This window comes from Triticum urartu, chromosome 1A (assembly GCF_056163025.1).
Source record: "Triticum urartu cultivar PI428250 chromosome 1A, HENAU_Tu73, whole genome shotgun sequence".
Classification (NCBI taxonomy): domain Eukaryota; kingdom Viridiplantae; phylum Streptophyta; class Magnoliopsida; order Poales; family Poaceae; genus Triticum; species Triticum urartu.
The window spans coordinates 544,820,202-544,841,451 of record NC_141873.1 but is presented as its reverse complement, the minus strand read 5'-3'; the positions used below and the strand labels follow the sequence as shown (position 1 = coordinate 544,841,451).

Sequence of the window (21,250 nt, the reverse complement as noted above, 5' to 3'; positions counted from 1 at the left end):
TTATACATTATCCATATATAGAAGACATATTTTTGTATACACATTTATCATTTTTAAAACACATCATTAACATTTTTAATGCATGTTTGGAGGTTTACTTTCTTTTCATACAGATTGTACATTTTTCGTATGGAGTAGGAACATATTTTATACTCTTTATTTTTTTCAAATACATGGTTAATATTTTATATATATATATATATATATATATATATATATGTTTTGATGTCTAGTTTTTTCGAACAGATTATACATTTTCCATATACATAAGAAACATATTTCATATACACATTTAACATTTTTTAAATACATGATTAAATATTTTTCTAGATATATGTTTTGATGTCTATTTTTTCATACATATTGTACATTTTTTGTATACGTAAGAAACATTTTTCATATATAGTTTTAACATTTTGCAAGTACATGATTAACATTTGTTTAAATATACATTTTAATGTACACATTATACTTTTTATACATATAAAACATATTTTTATAGACATTTAATATTTTCAAATACATGATTAACTTGTTTTCATACACATTGTATATTTTCGTATGCACCTTAAACAATTTTTCATACACATTAAACATTTTTCCAAATACATTATTAACACTCTTTTGAATGGTATGCATACTTTTGAATGTTTGAACAGTTTTTTTTTTGAAAATTTCAACATATATAAGGAAAAAACAAATAAACAAACGACAGAAGCAACCGGGCGAGCGACCGAGCTGCGGAAATTTTTTGGGCTAAGCCCATGTACTGTGAGCTTGAATCGAGTGCTTCTTCCAACTGCCGGGCACCCCTATTTCTCGCTTTAAGCGAGCAGCGCTAGTTGCTCAATCCGTTGCTTGTTCGGAAGAATCCGCAAATGAAAATATTCTTTATTTCCTCTCGGACAGGCCCTCTTTTCATTCGAATGTACATCTTTTTCGGTATTGATCATCTACAACTGAAAGACTGACGTCTTCCTCTACTCAATCCTGACTTATAAAATCTCCCTCCACCTCAATTTTTATGAGCCTCACGTTGGGGGAGACCAGATGGGCCGGCCCAGCCTCGCCGGAGGCCGAGGTCTATTTTTTTCTTATGTTTTCAGTTCTCGTTTTTTATTTTTTTTATATTTTTTTGTAATTTAAAATATTCTACATAAATGTACACAAAAAATAATCTTCAAAAAACATTTAAAAAATGTTCAACAAGTATTTGAAAATCTTAAATAAGTACTAAAATGTTGAACAAGAATTTGAAAATTCTAAGTAAGTATTAAAAATGTTGAAAAAGTATTTGATAAATGTTGAATAAGTGTTAAAAATTGTTAAACGAGTATTTGAAAATGTTGATTAAGTATTTGAAATGTGGAATGAGTATTTGAAAAATGTTGAATGTGTATTAAAATGTTGAAAAAGTATTTTAAAATGTTGAATAAGCATTGAGACAATGTTGAAGATGTATACAAAAAATGTCGATCATTTATTAAAAAATATTTTTGACATATATAAAAATGAGTGAAAACATAAACAAACATAAGAAAATCAAAAAAAGAACAAAAAATGGATATGAAATGCAAGACGTGAGTTTGAAAGATATTGTTGACATATACAAAAAATGTAGAATAATAACCAAAAGAGCAAAGAAAATCGATAAATAGAAACAAAAGAAAAAAGTAACAAAATCCCAAAAAAATGAAAAAATAAAGCGATCGGCAGTCGCCGCGCTTCTGACTCACCTCAAGCGAGACGTAGCGCTGCCCAGATATGGAGACTTGGGCCTTAGTGGCTTAGTGGGCCAATTGGAATGCCCGGATATGGGGGCCTTGCTGCATTACCCCAGTACGAACGACCGAACGAAAAAGAAAATCCTGTCAAAAAAAATCCCTATCGCTAGTTTCAGCAGTCACAACAGCAATACCGCCGCCGCATGCCCGCACACACCGTCGCATGCCTGCGTCCGTGCCGCCGCACGTCCATGTCCGCGCGCGTACGCGTGGCCGTCGAATAGATTTCTTTGCTCCCCTTTTGGGGCTTTTCCTTTTAGAAATGTATGTATACACCGCATTGATTTCTTTGCTCCATGGCCATGTTATTAGAACTTTAGAGCCTAGGACAGAACTAGAATTTATAATGTAGACTAATTAATTCAATGTCAAATTTTGATGTTGTCGAAAATTCGTCAAGTTTGTGTCCCTCACGTATTTAATCTAGCTAAAGAGAGGTCTTGGGAACAGGCTAGGTGATGATTGGCTCAATGATCTGATGGCCTACTATGTTGAGCGTGAGATATTTGCAAAAATCGAATACAAGCAGATTATGTTATGGTTTCATGCTTTGAAGAATCACCAATGCAATCTACCTTGACAACCTCGTGGGGGGTCTCTTTTTTTCTTGCAGGGACTCTACGACCTCGTGTTGTTGGATCGACTACAATTTAATGGTACAATATTATCTTACTGGAAGATACAAATATTATTACACTTGTGTTAAGATTTAGATTCATTCATTCATAATTGTTGTTGCCTCACATATTGTAGGCCTCACTTGGAATTTTGGGATGACAACATTGGATGCAAGCGCATTTGCACGACACACATGAGAAAATGTTAGTACTTCCTAAGTCTTTTTTTGTGTGTTTTCTCATGCTCTAGTAATTGTATTTGATGAAACTTTTTGTGAATCATTTGTTTGGTTGAGTAGACTTGCACTGTGCCTTACAAATTTAGACCTTAAATGTTCGCCCCTGTCCGGCTTAGCTCAAATCCTGGCTTTGACATGGGTTATTGGGGAAGAAAATGAAAAGGAAGGAAGAAGAGGGGTCTGTTTGCGCAAATGCCCAACGGTGGACGGGCACTATGTGAACTTAAAAAAAACATTTTCCGCAATGCAAAAAACAATCAAAAAAAATTGTACATACACAAATACACATATAACAGTTCAAGAAAATTTTCACAACAATATACTTTCGTATGTGGCGTAGACAAAAAAACAAATATGTACAAGAAAATGCCAAAATGGGCCAATCTTTTTTTATTGCTTGGCCGGGATTTTTTTTTTGCTGCATCTTGCAAATCATAATATTTTTGAACGGAAATTCACAGATCCATCGTGAATATGTCTAAGTTTTCACAGTTTTTTTTTGGTTTTTTTTAAACTTGAACATATGATTTTTTGAATCATTTCAAAAAAGAGAGCCAATGCCCTCGTCCACCAAAAAGTCGCTTCCGGCCTGTTTGAGCCTACTCTCCATTTTTCTCCTAGATTTGCCACTGGCCGGCAAGGGGTTTGAATAAATATGGTAAAATTCGTCGCACGTGTTTGGCAAACAAAATGACCTCGCTGGATGTCCTATTGTCCTGTCTTCAATACAGTCACTTGAAGTTTAGGCAGCTCTTGCTCTCTCGATTCAGGAAGGAAGCAGCCATGATGTAATGAAGAGGCGACAATTGTCCAATCACTAGTTTTGTATTCAATCAATCTGGCGTGCCAATTAGGCTTGCTAGTATGGAGAAAATATGCACCAGTTAATCTGATGCTTGGACAGACTCACTTCCTTCAGAGAAAGAAAAGTTTGATACCATGTCGAACCAAACAAGCACATCATCTAATTAAGAACGAAATTACAGACGCAAGAAGGAAGCAAGGAACTAATTCCTTTCTTGCCCTGCCAAAAAGGAAAAGGAACACATCATCTTTTGCCTTGTTCAATCCAAGAATCCCTTTCTTGCCCAGCCAAAAAACGAAAAGGAATACATACCCAGCCATGACGCCCATTTGTGAAAACAAAGGCATCATCTTCTGGATTTGTTCATCAAGCTAAATCTGGAGCTTCCACATGCAGTTTAGCCTACGGGTAGTTGGTCTGGAGCACTGAACTCCCCTATCGATTCAAGGTAATTAATTTCAGCTTCGCTAGATAACACTAGCTTTGTTGCTGCTTCGTAGCTATTTTTAGTGTAATGCAGATGGTGCCCTCTGTTTTATTTCGAGTAATCATTGTGATGTTCATTCGTGGTTCAATTTTGTTTTCACGTATAGCAATGCCATTCTTCTTTGCAAGCCATATTTTTCATTTGCAAGCTATTCGCTGGTGAGTGAATCCACAGCACGTTTGTTTTCAACAGTGAAATGTATGAACCAACTTTTAGAATGTGATTGTTGAATTAAAAAGTTGTTACAAAGAGGAGTAATTTTACTTGCATGCACTATTTTCAGTATAGCAGCTGCCCGGGCAAATCCTGCGATATGGCGGTGGTTTTGGGTGCTTTGGCATCGTACGTGACCAACATGCTCGCCCAAATGGCAAGCGAAGACATAGCCATGATGATCGGGGTCTCTAGTGAGATCAAGGAACTAGGCGTCAAGCTCGGGGATCTCAAGAATGTTCTTGCCGATGCCGATAGGAGGACCATCACCGACAAGAGTGTGCGGGGGTGGGTGGAGGAACTGAAGCGTGCCATGTACCAGGCCACCGACATCATCGACCTATGCCAGCTCAAGATCATGGAGCAAGGTCCATCCACGGACATGGGGTGCCTTCACGCGCTCCTCTTTTGCATCCGAAATCCCCTGCATGTCCATGATATCGGCACCCGCATCAAGAACCTCAATCAAAAGTTGGATGACATCTGCAAGTGGGGTGGCAGTTTCAATTTCATCAAGCTAGAAGCCTACCAAGACCGGAAGGCAACTCGATCTCTTGCCACTGATCGCAAAACAGATTCATTGATGGAGAGGTCAGGTGCGGTTGGCGAGAAGATCGAGGAGGACACAAGAGCACTTGTGGAGGTGCTTACAAGGGAGGTAGCTGGTGACAAGGTTGATCACCTCATGGTGGTCGCCATTGTTGGTGTAGGCGGGATTGGCAAGACCACTCTCTGCAAGAAGGTATTCAATGACGAGGCTATTGAAGGCAAGTTCGCTAAGAAGATATGGCTTAGCATCACACGAGATTTCAACGATGTTGAATTGTTGAGTACGGCCATCACTGCCGCTGGGGGAGACTTGCCTAGAGTGGGTGGGGCTCGAGACAAGGCCCTACTTGTCGTTGCTCTCATGAATGCCATCAAGGACAAAAAAATCTTTCTTGTACTAGATGACATGTGGGGTGTCAGCGAATGGGACAAACTGTTGATGACTCCCTTTAGCTATGGCGGCCCAGGTAGCAGAGTCCTCATCACCACAAGACATGACACTGTTGCCCGGAGCATGAAAGTTGTGTATTGCCACCATGTTGACAAATTAGGTCCTATAGATGCATGGTCATTGCTCAAGAAGCAGGTCAGTACTTATTCATACTCGTTATAACACTCGTATTTTAGCGTCACACTGTTAATTTGATTTTATATACACTTACATATCACCACATTGTTAATTTGATTATATATGAACTTGCATACGACTACCACAGAAGATTCCACATGTTTTTTGAGGAGGGGTGTGTCTGTGTGTGGAAGGGGGGAGGGGATATATAACATCCATTCATTTATCTAGCATTGTTCATTACAATCTAAGTGCGCACATGTTGCTATGTTAACTGGTAGAGGGTTCCGCCAAATGGCAGCCACTCCATTAAGTTGGGAAAACTCCGCTTTCTTGTGTGCAACATTGTTGTTATTTCTTCCCATCTTGTTCATCTCAATTAACTGTATTCCTCTACAAAGATCATCAATCTCCATGTAATATCTCTATACCCAACATGTTTTATTTTATTGACTTAATGCTCGTGATCACCGTCGAGCTTTAAAGTCCATATAGTTTTATTGATTTTTGCCTTAAAAAAACTGTAAAACGAGTTCACCAAGATGATAAATGTAAAGGAATGAAAATACATCGCAAAATATTTTGGTACGCCTTCATATGCATTATGTAATCCTTAGAAAATCAATATGAAGTTGATTCCACACGTATGTGTGGCAATCTAATTTATCGTAATGCATGCCTTTTTTATTTATTAGCTTATTTTCTCGGTGATCTAGTGCACTGCTTGTAGTAAATAAAAAAAAGAGCACACACCTAGTCATTGCCAACATATTATGCACCGCTCATTAACTTTATATGTTATAACTGCTTGCAGGTACTCACATCAGGAAAAGATGAACCCGAGCTTGACATGCTAAAAGATATTGGGTTGCAAATTATAGCAAAATGTGATGGTTTACCACTTGCTATAAAAGTTATGGGGGGGCTCCTATGCAAGAAGGAGAAAACACGACGTGATTGGGAAGACATCTTGAATGATGATATATGGTCAGTATCTCGAATACCAGAGGAGCTAAACTATGCAATACATCTTAGCTATGATGATTTGTCCCCTTGCTTACAAGAATGCTTTCTGCACTTCTCCCTTAAACCTAAAAAGACAATACTAAGTGTCAATGAAGTAGTGTCCATGTGGATTGGTGAAGGGTTGGTTAATGGAGGCTCGGGTATTCTAGAACTTGAAGGAAAAAGGTACTACAATGAGCTAATATTAAGAAACCTTATTGAGCCAGATACAAACTATCCTGGCCAGCTTATTGGAAATATGCATGATGTCATTCGCTCATTTGCTCAGTTTGTGGCTAGAGATGAATCGTTGGTAGCTCATAGTGGAGCTACTGCTAAAAACAAACTTAGATCACATAGTTTTCTTAGGTTGTCCATAGAAACCAAAGGAGCTGAATCAGATGAATTTGAATGGAGAGATTTAACAGGGCATAAATTATTGAGACTACTAATGTTATCTGGGAACTTCAAGATGCAACCCGGTGATTCCTTGGTTACCTTCTCAAGCCTACGAACTCTATTTATAGAATCCGCAAATTTTGCAGCATTGCTTGAATCTGTGTGTCAGCTGAAGCACTTGAGGTATTTGTCATTAAGAAGTTGCACAGATATATCTAGACTGCCAGAGAACATCCACGAGTTGAAATTCCTCCAACACATTAACCTTGAAGGTTGTGGAGGCATTGTAAAACTTCCTGATAGCATTGTTAAGCTACGAGGATTGAGGTATCTTTCAACTAATGACACCCATGTAAACAGTATTCCTAGGGGTTTCCGTGCTCTAACAAATTTATGGGTACTATTTGGATTTCCAACATATATGGATGGTGATTGGTGTAGTTTGGAAGAGTTGGGGCCTCTTTCTCAGCTTAAGGAGCTTGGATTAAAGAGTCTAGAGAATGTATTAGAGGCCTCGTCCATTGCAAAGGCTAGAGTAGGTGCAAAACAATATCTTACTGCACTTACCTTAGAATGCAGCAGCAGACTAGGAGATGATGGGTTGCTCAAAGCCCGAGTCTCTAACGAGGAACAACAAAAAATTGAGGTGGTGTTTGATGTGATATGCCCTCTGCCTTGCTTAGAGTATCTTGACATTAAAGGGTATTTTGGGCGTCAACTCCCAAGATGGATGATGTGGACAACAAAAGTACCACTCGAGAACTTGAGGACTCTATGGATGACAGATCTATCTTGCTGCACCCAACTCCCCGATGGATTGTGTCGACTCCCGTGTTTGGAGTTTTTACAGGTCAATCGCGCTCCGACAATCAAGTCTGTCGGTGATGAATTCTTGCAACCCCGAAGTCAGCGTCACCATCATTCATCTCAGACGATGGTTGGCTTTCCGAAACTGCACACACTGATTTTAAGTGGAATGCTGGAATGGGAGGAGTGGGGATGGCAGGAGAAAGTTCAAGCTATGCCCGCATTGGAGGAGTTTTTTCTGAAAAACTGCAAGTTGGGTTATATTCCTCCGGGTCTTTCCACCCATGCAAGGGTTATGAAAAAATTAACCATAGGTGGCGTCCAGTGCCTCCAGTCGCTGAAGAACTTCACTTCCGTAGTTCACCTCATCTTGTATGACTTACCTGACCTGACTAGCATGTCTAATTTTCCCAAATTGCAAAAGCTTTGGATCAACCACTGCCCAAAACTTGAGTTACTACATAAGATGAATTCACTCCGGAGGTTCGCGCTAATAGTTAACTACAACAAGAAACAACTCCCGATGTGCCTACGGACTATACAACCAAGTCATTTGTTGCTGGACTGCAGTCCAGAGGTGCTCGCTTCCATGGCTTTGGGGAAGTGTGGCCCCGAGTGGGATAAGTTCCGTCATATCCAGCATGTCGAGGCTTATGCAGATGATGAAGGGATTGAAAAAAGATGGCATCTATTTTACTCAAGTAAACCGTACAGCATGGAGACAAACATCGATATGCAGGTAATACACATTGTTGATCGTTGCTCTTTTCTAATATATATATGGTTAATCTTTGTTTTCTTAATCTCTAATCATCTTCCATTCCATTCTAGTAGTTCATCGCTATGCTAGTGCCTAATATATACAATCCCTACCATTTCATTTTGCTTGCCAGGAGTGGTCGCCCGGCGTGGCCGCCATCCAAGCTAAAGCCGAAGCAACGGAGAAGGAACGAGTTATGGCCACCGCCCGCGCTGATGCCAAAGCAGTGGAGGAGGCGCGCGTCGTGGCCACGGCACGCGCCGAAGCCATCGCCCTTGCCAAAGCCAGAACAACGAAGAAGGGGCATGATGCGGCCGCCGCCCGCGCTGAAGCCAAAGCAGTGGAGGAGGCGCGCGTCGTGGCCGCGGCACGCGCCGAAGCCATCGCCGTTGCCAAGGCCAGAACAGGTGAGAAGAAGCACGGTGTGGCTGCCGACCGCACTGAAGCCAAAGCAGTGGAGGAGGCGCGTGTCGTGGCCGCGAGGCCCGCGACACGTGCTAAAGCCGAAGCAGCGGAGGAACAACACGCCGCGGCCCGTGCCAAAGCCAAAGCAGCGAAGGAGGAGCACGATGCGGCAGCCTCCCGCGCCAAAGCCAAAGCGGTGGAGGTAGAACAGGCCATGGCCGCCGCCAATGTCGAAGCCAAAGCAGCGGAGGAGGAGCACAACGTGTCTTTCACAGACGCCGAAGCGGAGCCGACACCTTCAAGGACCACGCCGCCGCGCCGCCGACCGATGTATAAAGAGCCTCGCCTTTGTTAGCCAGTTAAACCATGTATAAAAGATGTCGATAAGCAATTTTTACCCTGTGTAGTTTAGTTCAACCATCTAAGTGTCGTGTGCCTGGCATTTTATCGTGCAAGTCCCATCTTGTCTATACATGAAGTGCGTGTAGTTTTCAGTTCTAAATTTGAAATTGCTGATTTGCAATGATGTCAAATGTCAAATTGTTGTGATGTACTCCCTCCATTTCAAAATATAGTGCGGCCGTGCTTTCCGAGGTCGAACTTTGACCATAAATTTAACGAACGAGACCGACTGCGGTGAGAGAAAAAGTTACATAATTAAAAACTTTTTTCGAATACGAATTCACTGATATAACTTTTGCTCCCGCCGTAATCGGTCTTGACAGTTAAATTTATGATCAAAGTTGAAGCACGTATCACTTTGTTTTGTTTTAAGATAAGAAAAACACGTGCGTGCTCGGCGGCACAGCGGCCGCCACGGAGAAGCCACGAACATCGCTGGGTAGGAGAGAGGGATCCGTCGATGTACAGGGACGACGACGCCGCCGCCATTGACGCGATTATTGGCCAACAGCCCGAAGGCCCCAGGGAAGTGAGGTTCGTCCGCCGATCGCCAGTCGCCATCCATCCATCCATCCTCATCCTGGGCTCCCCGGAGAGCGGCACGCCATGTGCTCCTCCGCGAGCCGCCTTCCCTCCCTCTGATCTACACGCACGCGTGCACTGTGCTGCACTGTGCACTGTACTCCCCACCGGAACGTGTTGACTACGGCTCGACAGCCAGCCTGCCAGGTGCCCCCTCCACGCCTCGCCCATTTCTTCTCCCAACTGGGCATCTGGCCGCGAGGGTGTGCGAGGAGTGGGAGCCCAGGAGGAGGAGGACTGGAGGAGGGAGAGTGCTCGCGGAACCCCCCCCCCCCCCCCCCCCCCCCTTCTTCCTCGCCGTTGCGCGAATTGCGTGGGTGAGTGCTGTCTGCTTGCTCCCAAAATTTCTAGTCCTGGGGAGGATGCTCTGCCCTGCTTTCTGAAGATTGTATGTACCCTCTGTTCTGTTCAAAGCCGGTTCGGCCGCTAGATCTGCTAGATTTGTGTCGTCACTTTCAGCAGCTCGCATCTGAAACCATGGAGGAATTCCCTTCCATGCCTAGGCACACTCACCGCACATCACGCTGTAATAAATCGTGAGATAAACCCGGATGTGTCTATGCCTAACTCAACTACGGTCCTTCAACTGACGTTGGCCGACTGAGTGAACTACGTACGGTCCTTCAACCCTCATCACAGAAATTCCAGCTCCGCCAATCACCAATTCACCACAGTACCTTTCCCAAGTAAAAATCCGTTGCTTTCACATATAATTCCTGACCCTGAAATGTTTCTGCCACACCATCCACCCATACCATTGTTCTCTGCATATGAACAAACAGGACAAATTTATCAGTTCAGTGTCCGGACAAACTTTCCTTTCGTGCCTTTTTGGACCCAATTCCCCAAACCATGCCGCCTTTTGGGCTTTGGCAAGGAAGTAGTATACAAGTGCTCGTCGACGACGACGATCATATCTAGCAGGCTGGTACGTACGAGAGAAAGCATTCCTCCTTCACATCACAAGGAACATTCTATGGACGCCTTCTCTGGTTTTCTCAAGATCATCTTGCCCCGGGGTGTTTTAATATAGGAACTTCATTTATTACTTGGTAAGCTAACACTACTTTTGCCAATTTAAATCACCCTTTTGAGCTTGTAGTATGGGGTTCTGGTTGAATTGCTCTTCTTTACTGGTAACTGCTTAAAGTATATGTTAACATGACATGATATAATATTTTGGGACCCTTCCTTTATTCTTTGGGTTCAGTCATGTCAATTATAATATCCGATGGTCATGGTTTGATCCTAGTTACGGGTTCACCATGGTTTGACTGCTAAATTCTATTTCTTGCTTTGGAACTGTTTCTAGTGTGCTTCCCCTTTCTTCCAAGAGATTTTTAGTTTTTTTTATTTATGACAGCAAAGAGATTTTAAGTTTTAAACTTTTAATACAGCATCAGGAAACAATAATAGGTTCCTTCAAATCATCCTGTCCGCTAAAGAAATTAATTTCCGTTAAATTTTCATATATCTTTCCCGTTTAGAAGGGTTCGTTATGTGTATTCAACCAGACTGTTGCTGTTCTTGTCACACTTTCTCTGGTCAGAATGTTTTTTACACCCTCTTTTTCAGATATCCAAACTAACATAATAGCAATTGTACTTTCACCCCTTCTTTATGTGTATTTGTTACCGATGTGTGTATCATTCTTTTGCAAGGATTTAGGATTTAAATGTGTAAACTCATATATATCTCTCATGACTTGCTATGATATCTTGGGGACCCTTTCTTAGCTGAGTTCAGTCATGCCACATATAACACCCAGCTATCATGGGTTAGTCCTAGTTAGGTTTAACTAAATTGATTACTAGATGTTTTTGTTCATTTGCAAAAAGTTCTAGTATATTTATTTTTTCTATGAGATTTTTAAGTTTTGATGGAGCATCCAAAAAAAAGACTCCTTCAAATCATCCTCGTCTGTGGAAGAAACTCATTTTTGTTAACTTTTCAGATATATTTCCCTTTTTATAAGGGTTCATTGCATGTATTCAACGAAAGTGTTGATGTTCCTGTCACACTTACTCTGGTCAGAATGTTTCTAACACCCTATTTTTCAAATATGGAAACTAACATAGTTGCAATTGTACTATGATCCCTTCTTTATGTTTCTTTTTTAATGATTCGCATTCTTTTGCCAGGAATTAATTAGTACTCCCTCCGTAAAGAAATATAAGAGCATTTAGATTACTAAAGTAGTGATCTAAATGCTCTTATATTTGTTTACAGATTGAGTATTTCATTCTGTAAACTCATATTTATCTTTGCTTTCAGACTTTTGCAACTAGTACTGTAATTCTGTAAAGTTGTGAAGAAATGCTACTTGAGTTGTATACCCAGTAACTCAATCATGTCAGACTGCGCCAGGAATAGATTCAATGAGGAAGAAGACTTCCAAGTTGTTTTGGGCAAAGGAAATCCTGGAGAGTCATCTTGCCAGCAACATACCAAGTGGATGGCACACTGGACCAGAGCAAGCAGCAGTCCATATGGCAAGAGCTGTAGTCCTTTGGAGGATGCCAACAATAGCAATTGCACAAAAAATTCTGAGACTTCACCTTTTGAGCTTAGGAAATCCACCGTGGCTGAAAGGCTAATGTTGGGAAGAAACCATGAAGGAATTTCAATGAAGAATGTGCCGCGATTAGACCCTAACATGTGGGGCGTGGCGAATGATGCTTGGCAAGAAGCTGAACAGACCAAAATTGAATGGCGAGATGGGCATTTTCAAAGCTGTAAGATCCAGATGCAGAAAGATGAAAATTTCTATGCCAAGAGGGTAGTATCAGAAACACTTTCCGTTTGCAGGCTTTCAGACCTACCATTGAATTTTCAGAAACTTGTGAGCTCAGAAGAGAACCCTGATGATTCACATTGTAACCAGATTCCTATGTTGTCATTCAATCAGAAAGTGGAAAGTATAGTCAGCCCAAAGCGGAAGTATGCGACCGGTACTGTGTTCGATGATCTCTTTGTGCCACAACAAATTCCGAAGCTAAACGTTGCTCCATCTCGAATGACTGACATGGTCATGGATCGTTGCAAACCTTCGGGGAGCATCAAACATCCCCTAGAAGACCCTACCTGCCTCGTTTCTGATCATTCAGGGAAGAAATTAAAAGTTGACAATAACTCATCGTCAGATTGTCGAATAGATGAGCAGGATACAGTTCACTATTTTGCAAACCCAAATCAGGAGCCACCCAGCAGATGTGGTGAAAAGCAGTTCAATCTTTCAGAAAACAGTGACAAGGGCCAAACAGTTGGAGGTGCCCCTCAGAATCACAAGTCAAGAACACCTACTAGACTCAGAAAACATGAAGTTGCTGCAGGAGTCATGCTTTCGACGCCAGTACTTGGTAAAGAATACGAGACCATACCAATCAATTACTTTATGAACAGCAAGCAGGATGATGAGGATTTTTATGTTGCAAGTCATTTGATATCTGATAAGCACCATGATCTGAATACCCACAGAATGGAATATGCAGCGAATGTAACGGACTCCTGCATGTTCCCTGATCCAGCTGCAAGCATACTGGCAACAAATAGTAAGGGTGGCGCAGTGACCCGTGAAAGACAACCAGTGGACAGATTTACAGATTCTGTTGAACAAAACGGTCCCTGTTTATTTGAAATGCTGACAATCCCTTCCAAATCACAAAGTACGTACCCGATAGATTTGCTGTCTTCTTGCAGTCCTTTATTTGGAGCCCAGAACCAATTCTCACCTAAAGCTAAAACAATGCATGGAGATTCACAACATGTGTCAAAGTCCTCAGCAGGTGAGGGATTATCCTCAAATAATGTAATATAATAGTATTAACTAAGAGTATTTCTTTGGTACACAGTGATAGCTCAAACTCGTGTCAGGTCATTTTTGCTGTCATAATGTGTTTGTTGGTAATATTGAAAATTGAAGTATCAGTCAAATAGTATCGCTCAGTTTCTTGTTCTGGAATTTTGCAGGCACCGATTCATCGTTGATGCAAAAGGTATCAGTGCTGCACTTGCATATTGTTGGATGAATGGCAACTAACATTACTGAGGGCCAAAGGCCAATACATATACATGTGTGGTGAAGTGCAGTAAACCCCTTATACAATGGGGATATACCGAAAAGAGACTATACACATCTAACACCCCCCCCCCCCCCTCAAACTCATGGTGGATCAACAACACTGAGTTTGGAGAGGAAAAAGTTATGCTGCGCTCGAGTCTGTGCCTTCGTGAAGAAGTCAGCCAACTGTAACTCAGAGGGCACGTAGTGAAGAGCGAGAGTGTGATCCTGCACAGCAGCACGCACAAAGTGGGCATCCACACCGATGTGCTTGGTGAGCTCGTGCTTCACCGGGTCACGTGCAATACTGATAGCACCAGTACTGTCTGACAGTAAGGGAGTCGAGGTAGTAGCAGACACACCAAAATCCTCAAGTAACCATCGTAACCAGATCACCTCAGCTGTCAACATAGCCATGGCACGCAGCTCAGCCTCTGTGCTCGAGCGAGAAACTGCAGTCTGTTTCTTGGTCTTCCAGGCAATAAGAGAGCCACCAAGAAAGACACAGTAAGCAGACAGTGAGCGTCGATCAGAGGGATCACTAGCCCAGGTAGCATCAGAGTAAGCCTGGAGCTCAAGAGAACTAGAGCGGGGAAAGAAAAGGCGCTGAGAGAGCGTGCCACGAAGATATCATAGAACACGGAGGAAGTGACTATAGTGGACAGAGGCGGGGGCTGAAACAAACTGACTCAGGATGTGAACGGGATAGGAGATGTCAGGACGCATAACAGCAAGATAGACAAGGCTACCAACAAGGTGATGATAGCGAGTGGGATTAGGAAGGGGATCACCATCAGAGGCACGAAGCTGAACGTTGAGCTCCATAGGAGTCACAACAGTGTGGTCATCACTGAGAGCAGCTCGAGCAAGAAGATCCTGAATATATTTCTCTTGAGAGATGTAGAAGCCATCGGAGGTCGAGGAGATCTCAATCCCAAGAAAATAGCGAAGAGGACCAAGATCAGTCATGAGGAACTGGTCATGAAGGCGAGCCTTAACAAAGGCAATGTAGTCGGAGTCGTCACCAGTGATGATCATGTCATCAACATAAAGAAGGAGAAGAGTCCGACCACGAGGAGACGTGTGAACAAACAACGTGGGATCATGATCACTGGGCAAGAAACCAGCGGCAGTCACCACAGAGGCGAAACGCTCAAACCAAGCGCGAGGGGCCTGTTTAAGACCATAGAGGGAGCGGCGAAGTCGACAGACCATACCATCAGGAGCATAATACCCCGGTGGTGGCTGCATGTAAACCTTCTCACACAGCTCGCCATTGAGAAAGGCGTTCTGGACATCAAGTTGAGAGATAGACCACTGACGAACAGAAGCCACAAAGAGTGCGGACAGTGGTCATTTGAGCCACAGGAGCGAATGTCTCATCATAGTCGCGTCCCTGCTCCTGCTAAAAACCACGGGCCACAAGACGAGATTTGTAGCGCTCAAGAGAACCATCGGAGCGAGTCTTAATCTTGTAGACCCACTTGCAGGTGATGGGACGAACACCGGAAGGGACGGAAAAGGAGGGAAACCAGCTCCCATGTGCCAGAGCGCTCAAGGGCAGCAAGTTCTTCGGCCATTGCAAGCTGCCATTCAGGTTGAGTCATGGCAGTCTGATAGGAAGTGGGCTCAGAAATGACAGAGAGACCATACCGATCAGGAGAGTAGCGATCAGGCGGGGGGCGAGGCCGAGCCCGGAGGTTGTGAACCGGGGGAGGCATGAGAAGAGTTGCACCAGAGGTGGAAGGCACGTCAGATGAGACATCCTCAGGACGAGGGCGACGAGTATAGTGGAGAGGAAACGGTGAGAGAGGGCGACGAACTGGTGATGATGGTGAAGAGGTGGATGAGAAGGATGGAGAAGGTGGGTTCGGTGGTGAAGGAGAAGGAATGAGAGATGGCGGAGGAAGAGATGACATAGAAGGCACATAGCAAGCTGTATCGGGAAGGAGAAGGAAAGAGAGATCATCCACAGAGAAGATCGAGGATGAAGGACGTGGGTAGTAGGAACGAGACTCGTCAAAAGTCACATCACGCGAGATGCGCAAGCGACGACCCACAGGATCCCAACAGCGATAGCCCTTGTGCTCATCACTGTAACCAAGAAAAACACACTCAACCGACTGAGCAGTCAGTTTGGTGCGTTCTCGGGGGGCAAGAAGAACATAGCACACGCAGCCAAACATACGGAGAGCGGAGTAGTCAGGAGAGCGACCGGTGAGACAGTCCAGAGGAATACCACCCTGCAAGGCAGTCGATGGCTAAATGTTGATGAGATAGGTGGATGCAGAAACAGCCTCAGCCCAAAAATGGGGTGGAAGAGAAGCAGCAATCATCATCGCACGAGCGGTCTCAAGAAAATGACGATGCTTACGTTCAGCAACACCATTCTGAGCATGGGCTCCAGGACAAGAGAACTGGGCAAGAGTACCATGTTCCGTGAGAAATCCACGCAACAGCTGGGAGATAAATCTCTCCAGCGGAGTCAACACGAAAAGTACGAATGGACATGGAAAACTGGGTGTGAACCATGGCAGCAAATCGTTTGTATATAGAGAGAACCTCACCACGAGATTTCATGAAGTAGAGCCAAGTGTAGCGAGAGAAATCATCAATAAACAGTACATAGTAGCGATGACCACCTTTCGAATTAAAGGGAGCAGGACCCCAAACGTCAGAATAAACTAAGTCAAAAGGACACTGAGATACCGACTCACTGGTGGGATAAGGTAACTGTGTCTGTTTGCCCAGTCTGCAACCATTACAATGTAAAGAAACATCTCCAGATACAGACCCTAAGAGGCCCTGACGGACTAAGGAAGACAAGCGAGAGCCACAGAGGTGACCAAGGCGATGATGCCACTGTTGGAAGGACGCAGACGAAGAGGCAGCAAAAGCATGGGAGCTGGCAGCGGAAGGAACACAAAGCCAGTCGACCTCCCAAAGACCCTCTGACTCACGGCGCCGAGGGCCAGCACCAACCAAAGCCTTGGTGCGACGATCCTGAATAGAGCAAGAGTCGGTATCAAGAATGACACGACAACCAGAATCAGTAAGTTGGGCAGCAGAAAAAAGATTCATGGTAAGACGAGGAACATGTGAAACACTTGGAACCGAAAAGGAAGGAGTGGAAAGAATGCCACGACTAGCAACAGGAAGAGGTGTGCCATCGGCGGTAAGAACATTAACAGGCGAATCAAGAGATCAAAGAGAAGATAAAGTGGAAGAATCAGAAGACATATGAAAAGAAGCTCCAGAATCAAGAACCCACGAAGATGTACCTGACTGTGTAGGTGGCTGCGATGGTGATGAAGGGGATGCAGTCACTGCAGCAGCAGAACCAGTCGACGAGGAGCCGGATGAAGCAAGTAGACGCTTGAGTCGTACAATGTCCTGATCAGTGAGGGACGGAGTCGAGGAAGACACAGGAGTCCCGCCGGAAGGGGAGCGCCTCTGGTCTCGCTTCTTCTGGCGACAATCAGACTCTGGGTGACCTGACCGGGAGCAGTAACCACAGAAGGTGTCACGGCGCGACGGGCCCTTCTCAGCATAAGGAGGATGGCTGACCCCCCCTGGAGGAGTAGGCAGGAGCGGTGGAGCAGTGAGGCGAGCAGACGACACAGGAGCTCGGGCGGCCAGCACTGACAGAACTAGAAGCAACCCAGCAGAGCGAAGGCGAGACTCCTCAATACGAAGCTCGGCAAGTACCTCCGAGATAGGAACACGACCACGAGCAAGCAAGTGAGCACGTCAAGGTTCAAACTCAGATCGGAGACGAGATAAGAACTCATGAACACGCTGAAACTCCAGATCAGACCGAGTAGTCTGACAGCAATGACAGATTCCACAAACAACTGTCCGAAGAGAATCAAGTTGGCACCAGATGGCAGAGCACTGTGAATAGAACTCATCAACAGAGGAATCACCTTGCTGAAGTGCATGCTCCTGACGCACCACAGATAGGTAGAGAGCATCACCAGAGGACTGATAGCGCTGACACAGATAAGACCACATCGCTGCAACCGTGTCAAGTCCCATGAACTCTGAAGCAAACTGAGGGAGAACACTCGCAGTGAGAACAGCAGCCGCTCGAGCATCATCATTGCACCACTGAGTGTAAGCAGACAGATCATCCCAGTAGACAGAAAGAGCATCAGAATAGGCAGATACCTGCTGATCATAAGTATCAACTGCAGCATCATCAAGAGTCTTGGCTGCATCCCGATCAGCCTGAGAAGCATCAGCAGCAATCACCGGCGGTACTGGCGGAACAGGCGCCACCGGAGCAACAGGGCACGGCGGATAGGGTACCTCGCCAGAGAGAACACCCCACAGCAGGAGGCCGCGCATATGAATACTCATGAAACCGGCGAACTCAGCATAGTTGGTGCCATCAAAGATCACCGAGCAGCGAGGAACAGCCACATAGCCCGAAGATGACATACTGAGGTATCCTTTTTTTGGAAGTCAACAGGTACAGGACAACCCAATCTGGATCGAGGGAAACACGAGCGCTCGCTCACGCCTCGGGCCAGCGACTCGAGCTCGAGCAGAGCCGACGGGTTGGGGACCCCCCCCCCCCCCCCCGCTGGAAGCAGAGCAGCAGCTGAGCCAGCCCGATGGAACAGCACCCGGGCGGAGAGCTCAAGCGGCGGCCGGCCTCGAGCAAAGCCGAAGCAGAGCAGTGGAGCAGCAGCGGCCCCGGGCAGCGGGGAAGGCCGGGACGGGCAGAGCCGCGGCGAGTAGGTCCGGGGCGACCAGATTTGCCGAGAGGAGAGCCAGGACGGCCGGAGCCCAGCGAGAAGGTCCGGGGCGGCCGGATTCGCGGAGAGGAGAGCCGGGACGGCCGGATCCGCGGGAGGAAGAGCCGGACCTGGCAATGGGCGAATCGGGGAAGGAGCTAGCACGGAGTTACAGCGTGCGGGAGAGAAGGGAACCTAACATCTGATACCATGTTGGATGAATGGCAACTAACATTACTGAGGGCCAAAGGCCAATACATATACATGTGTGATGAAGTGCAGTAAACCCCTTATACAATGGGGATATACCGAAAAAAGACTATATGCATCTAACACATATCACACTCATGGCCTGTCTTGGGCATAAAAATGAATCACGCTGAATTGTTTTTGCTTGGACCTGTTGTTATACTGTTATTTATTATATGATGAAAACTCATAAGACTTTTATCTTGCATGCAATTTTTCTGCATCCTCAACTTTGCTTCTTAGAATTAGCACTTTGGTCGAGTATATATCACAACTTTCTGCCTGGAGTATAATTCTACTTGCTTGGACTGTATCATCTTGCACCTTGTATGCTTGCTTACGTATTACCTCATATGGTTCAATATGTCAATTCCTCAAAGGCGGTGTACTTCTCTGTAGTTTTGGACCTCTATCAATTAATTCACATTGGAAGGGTTACCTTTTATTGATACTGATATTCGCATTATGAACAAATGTACTACAGGACAATGGGTGCGCAGAAAGAGCAAATGAGCAGCTGGCAACTCTGTCCATTGAAGGATCACCAAGATACAACAAAGAAAACATATTTCGCAAAGTCAATGCCAATCACTCGACGCCGGAAACAGAAATCATGGACTTGGACCCCCCGCTGTTCCAAAGCAGCACAAGAAATCAAGTCCCCAACGACACGGATCGATTGTCGGCGGGTGCCGATCCAAGCGACAAATGGCTCAAGCGCCTGCTCCATAACACCACAGACCCTCATGTCCACCGTTCCAAGAGGCCCAGAACCGGAGACTATCGTCCGGTTGGAGGAGCAGGTGGAATGTCCGGCACCTACATTGCCGACCATGTTGAAGCAAGGCGTGTTCGCTGCTGGATAGGAAGATTGTGCCGGGGTGGCGTCGCCCCTGTTTCGCACGGAGGACCAGGGCAGGGAACAAGAGCAGCAGCGGAGCCTGACGTCGCGGCCAGGGAACTTGGAGGCCATTTCCCGAGCATCAAGGCGATGGCGATGATCGGGCGGATGATGAGCAAGGTCCGGCCATTTGATTATGAAAGGAAGGGACCTTGTGTTATGTGGAAGGCAGAGGAAGGAGCCTGAGTGGCTGGCTAGCTTTTTACTTCTTCTGTTTTGTGTGGTGTACTGGTGTAATATTTGCCGCTACATGTCATGTGGTTTGTTCTAAAGATTGTATAAATAAAGTGTATATATGTATGTGTAATGTCAGCTATAGCTCGTCATATGACCACTTGTTGTTATTTTCTGAAGGGAGATCAGTTAGTAGAAGGCAAATTGGGTAGTGCTCCCTCCATTTCTTTATTCAAGATCAGCTCGTATTTTGTGTTTATCTTTGATCAACGAATTGATCAATAAAATATAAGGTATATGCTACAAAGAGTATAATTGTGGACTCACATTTAAATAAAATGTGAATCATAGACATTTTAGTGCATATAACTCATATTTTGCTGGTCAAATAGATAGTCGAAGTTAGACTCAAAATACGAGGTGGCCTTGTAGTGGAAAAATAGGAGTAACAACTCAGGGCAAATCTAACGTTAATCATGATATGGACATCATCAAATGTTAGCAGGCACATCCGGGTGTGTCCATGGATAGGCGGGTGGGAAGTCTGCCATCCAACTGAAGTCACCAAAAAAGGGACAGTGATTTTTCATTCATTTTTTGAATTAATTTTTACATAGCAAAAAGGATCCTAAAAACAACTAAAAATCCTAGTCTACTCCTCTTCGTCGGAGGTGAGCTCAATGGGTCTTGTGGTGGACTCTGGGTGCCCGGGGTGTCAAGTGGGATAAAACCCACTCCAGTTCCCCGGGGATCCGGTCTCATCAAGAGAACCGACCACTTGTGCCAGAGGTCTGCGATTGCGAGTCCAGGTGCCCGGGTGACCAGAACCATTCTGACCACTCCAGGTGCGAGGTCTCTAGGCTCTGGGGACTTGGGGTCCCAACACTAGCACACCTTTACCAGGTCAAATCCCTTCTTTGAAGATTTGAAAGGTTTGGGGAAAAAGTATATGAGTAGGTATCATGTTTCCCAAGTTGTCAAACACCTCGACCCCTCTTCTTACTGTGGTTGTTCTATGACTCAAATAAAACAAAAAAACTTTCGAGTCTTCAGAAAACTCACGCCTTTTTCTTTTTCAATTAGGGGTCACCCACGTCCGTGGACGATCGCCAAGAGGCCAATATCCTGACATAAACCTGATAACCGATATTAAACCTCACTGACCCTATTGTCACCAACACCAAAATATCATTGGGGAAGCAATGCACTTCTAGTACTAATGTTGATATTTGGTATGATGCTGGTTATGCGCTAAATATGTTTGAGTGCTCAACACGGGATCAATCTAGGTCACTGGATTGACATGGTTCGATAGACGAGATTAGTTTGATATGCACTTTTGGGTTTTTTATATTGATATAGATACACAGAGATCCAGTCTCAAAGATATGAAGCAAACAAGGTCGGACCCCCCCCCCCAAAAAAAAGCAAAAAATAATGTTGAAAGAAGACAAACCGTATAAATTACTAGCTTTTTTTAACTACCCATGTATTGCAACAGT

General features: G+C 44.5%; 2 protein-coding genes across 4 annotated transcripts; both read left to right on the top strand.

The window, feature by feature from the left end:
* The first annotated feature begins 3,723 nt into the window (after nt 1-3,723).
* LOC125538201 (putative disease resistance protein RGA1) lies at nt 3,724-9,206 on the top strand. The gene is made up of 4 exons (XM_048701484.2): nt 3,724-3,893; nt 4,216-5,280; nt 6,077-8,212; nt 8,367-9,206. The coding sequence occupies exons 2-4, from the start codon at nt 4,246-4,248 to the stop codon at nt 8,991-8,993; spliced, it is 3,798 nt and encodes a 1,265-aa protein (XP_048557441.2). The 5' UTR covers nt 3,724-3,893; nt 4,216-4,245; the 3' UTR covers nt 8,994-9,206.
* A 384-nt stretch (nt 9,207-9,590) lies between these two features.
* On the top strand, nt 9,591-19,900 carry LOC125527814 (uncharacterized). 3 transcript variants are annotated; one of them, XM_048692332.2, is made up of 4 exons: nt 9,591-9,939; nt 11,897-13,407; nt 13,592-13,617; nt 19,158-19,900. In XM_048692332.2, exons 2-4 carry the CDS (start codon nt 11,973-11,975, stop codon nt 19,758-19,760), a joined length of 2,064 nt encoding a protein of 687 aa, XP_048548289.2. In that variant the 5' UTR covers nt 9,591-9,939; nt 11,897-11,972; the 3' UTR covers nt 19,761-19,900. The 3 variants fall into 3 exon arrangements, with proteins under 3 accessions (XP_048548289.2, XP_048548297.2, XP_048548284.2); XM_048692340.2 differs by lacking the exon at nt 9,591-9,939 and adding an exon at nt 9,946-10,674 and having other exon boundaries at nt 11,897-13,287; XM_048692327.2 differs by lacking the exon at nt 9,591-9,939 and adding an exon at nt 9,946-10,674.
* Nucleotides 19,901-21,250: the final 1,350 nt, after the last annotated feature.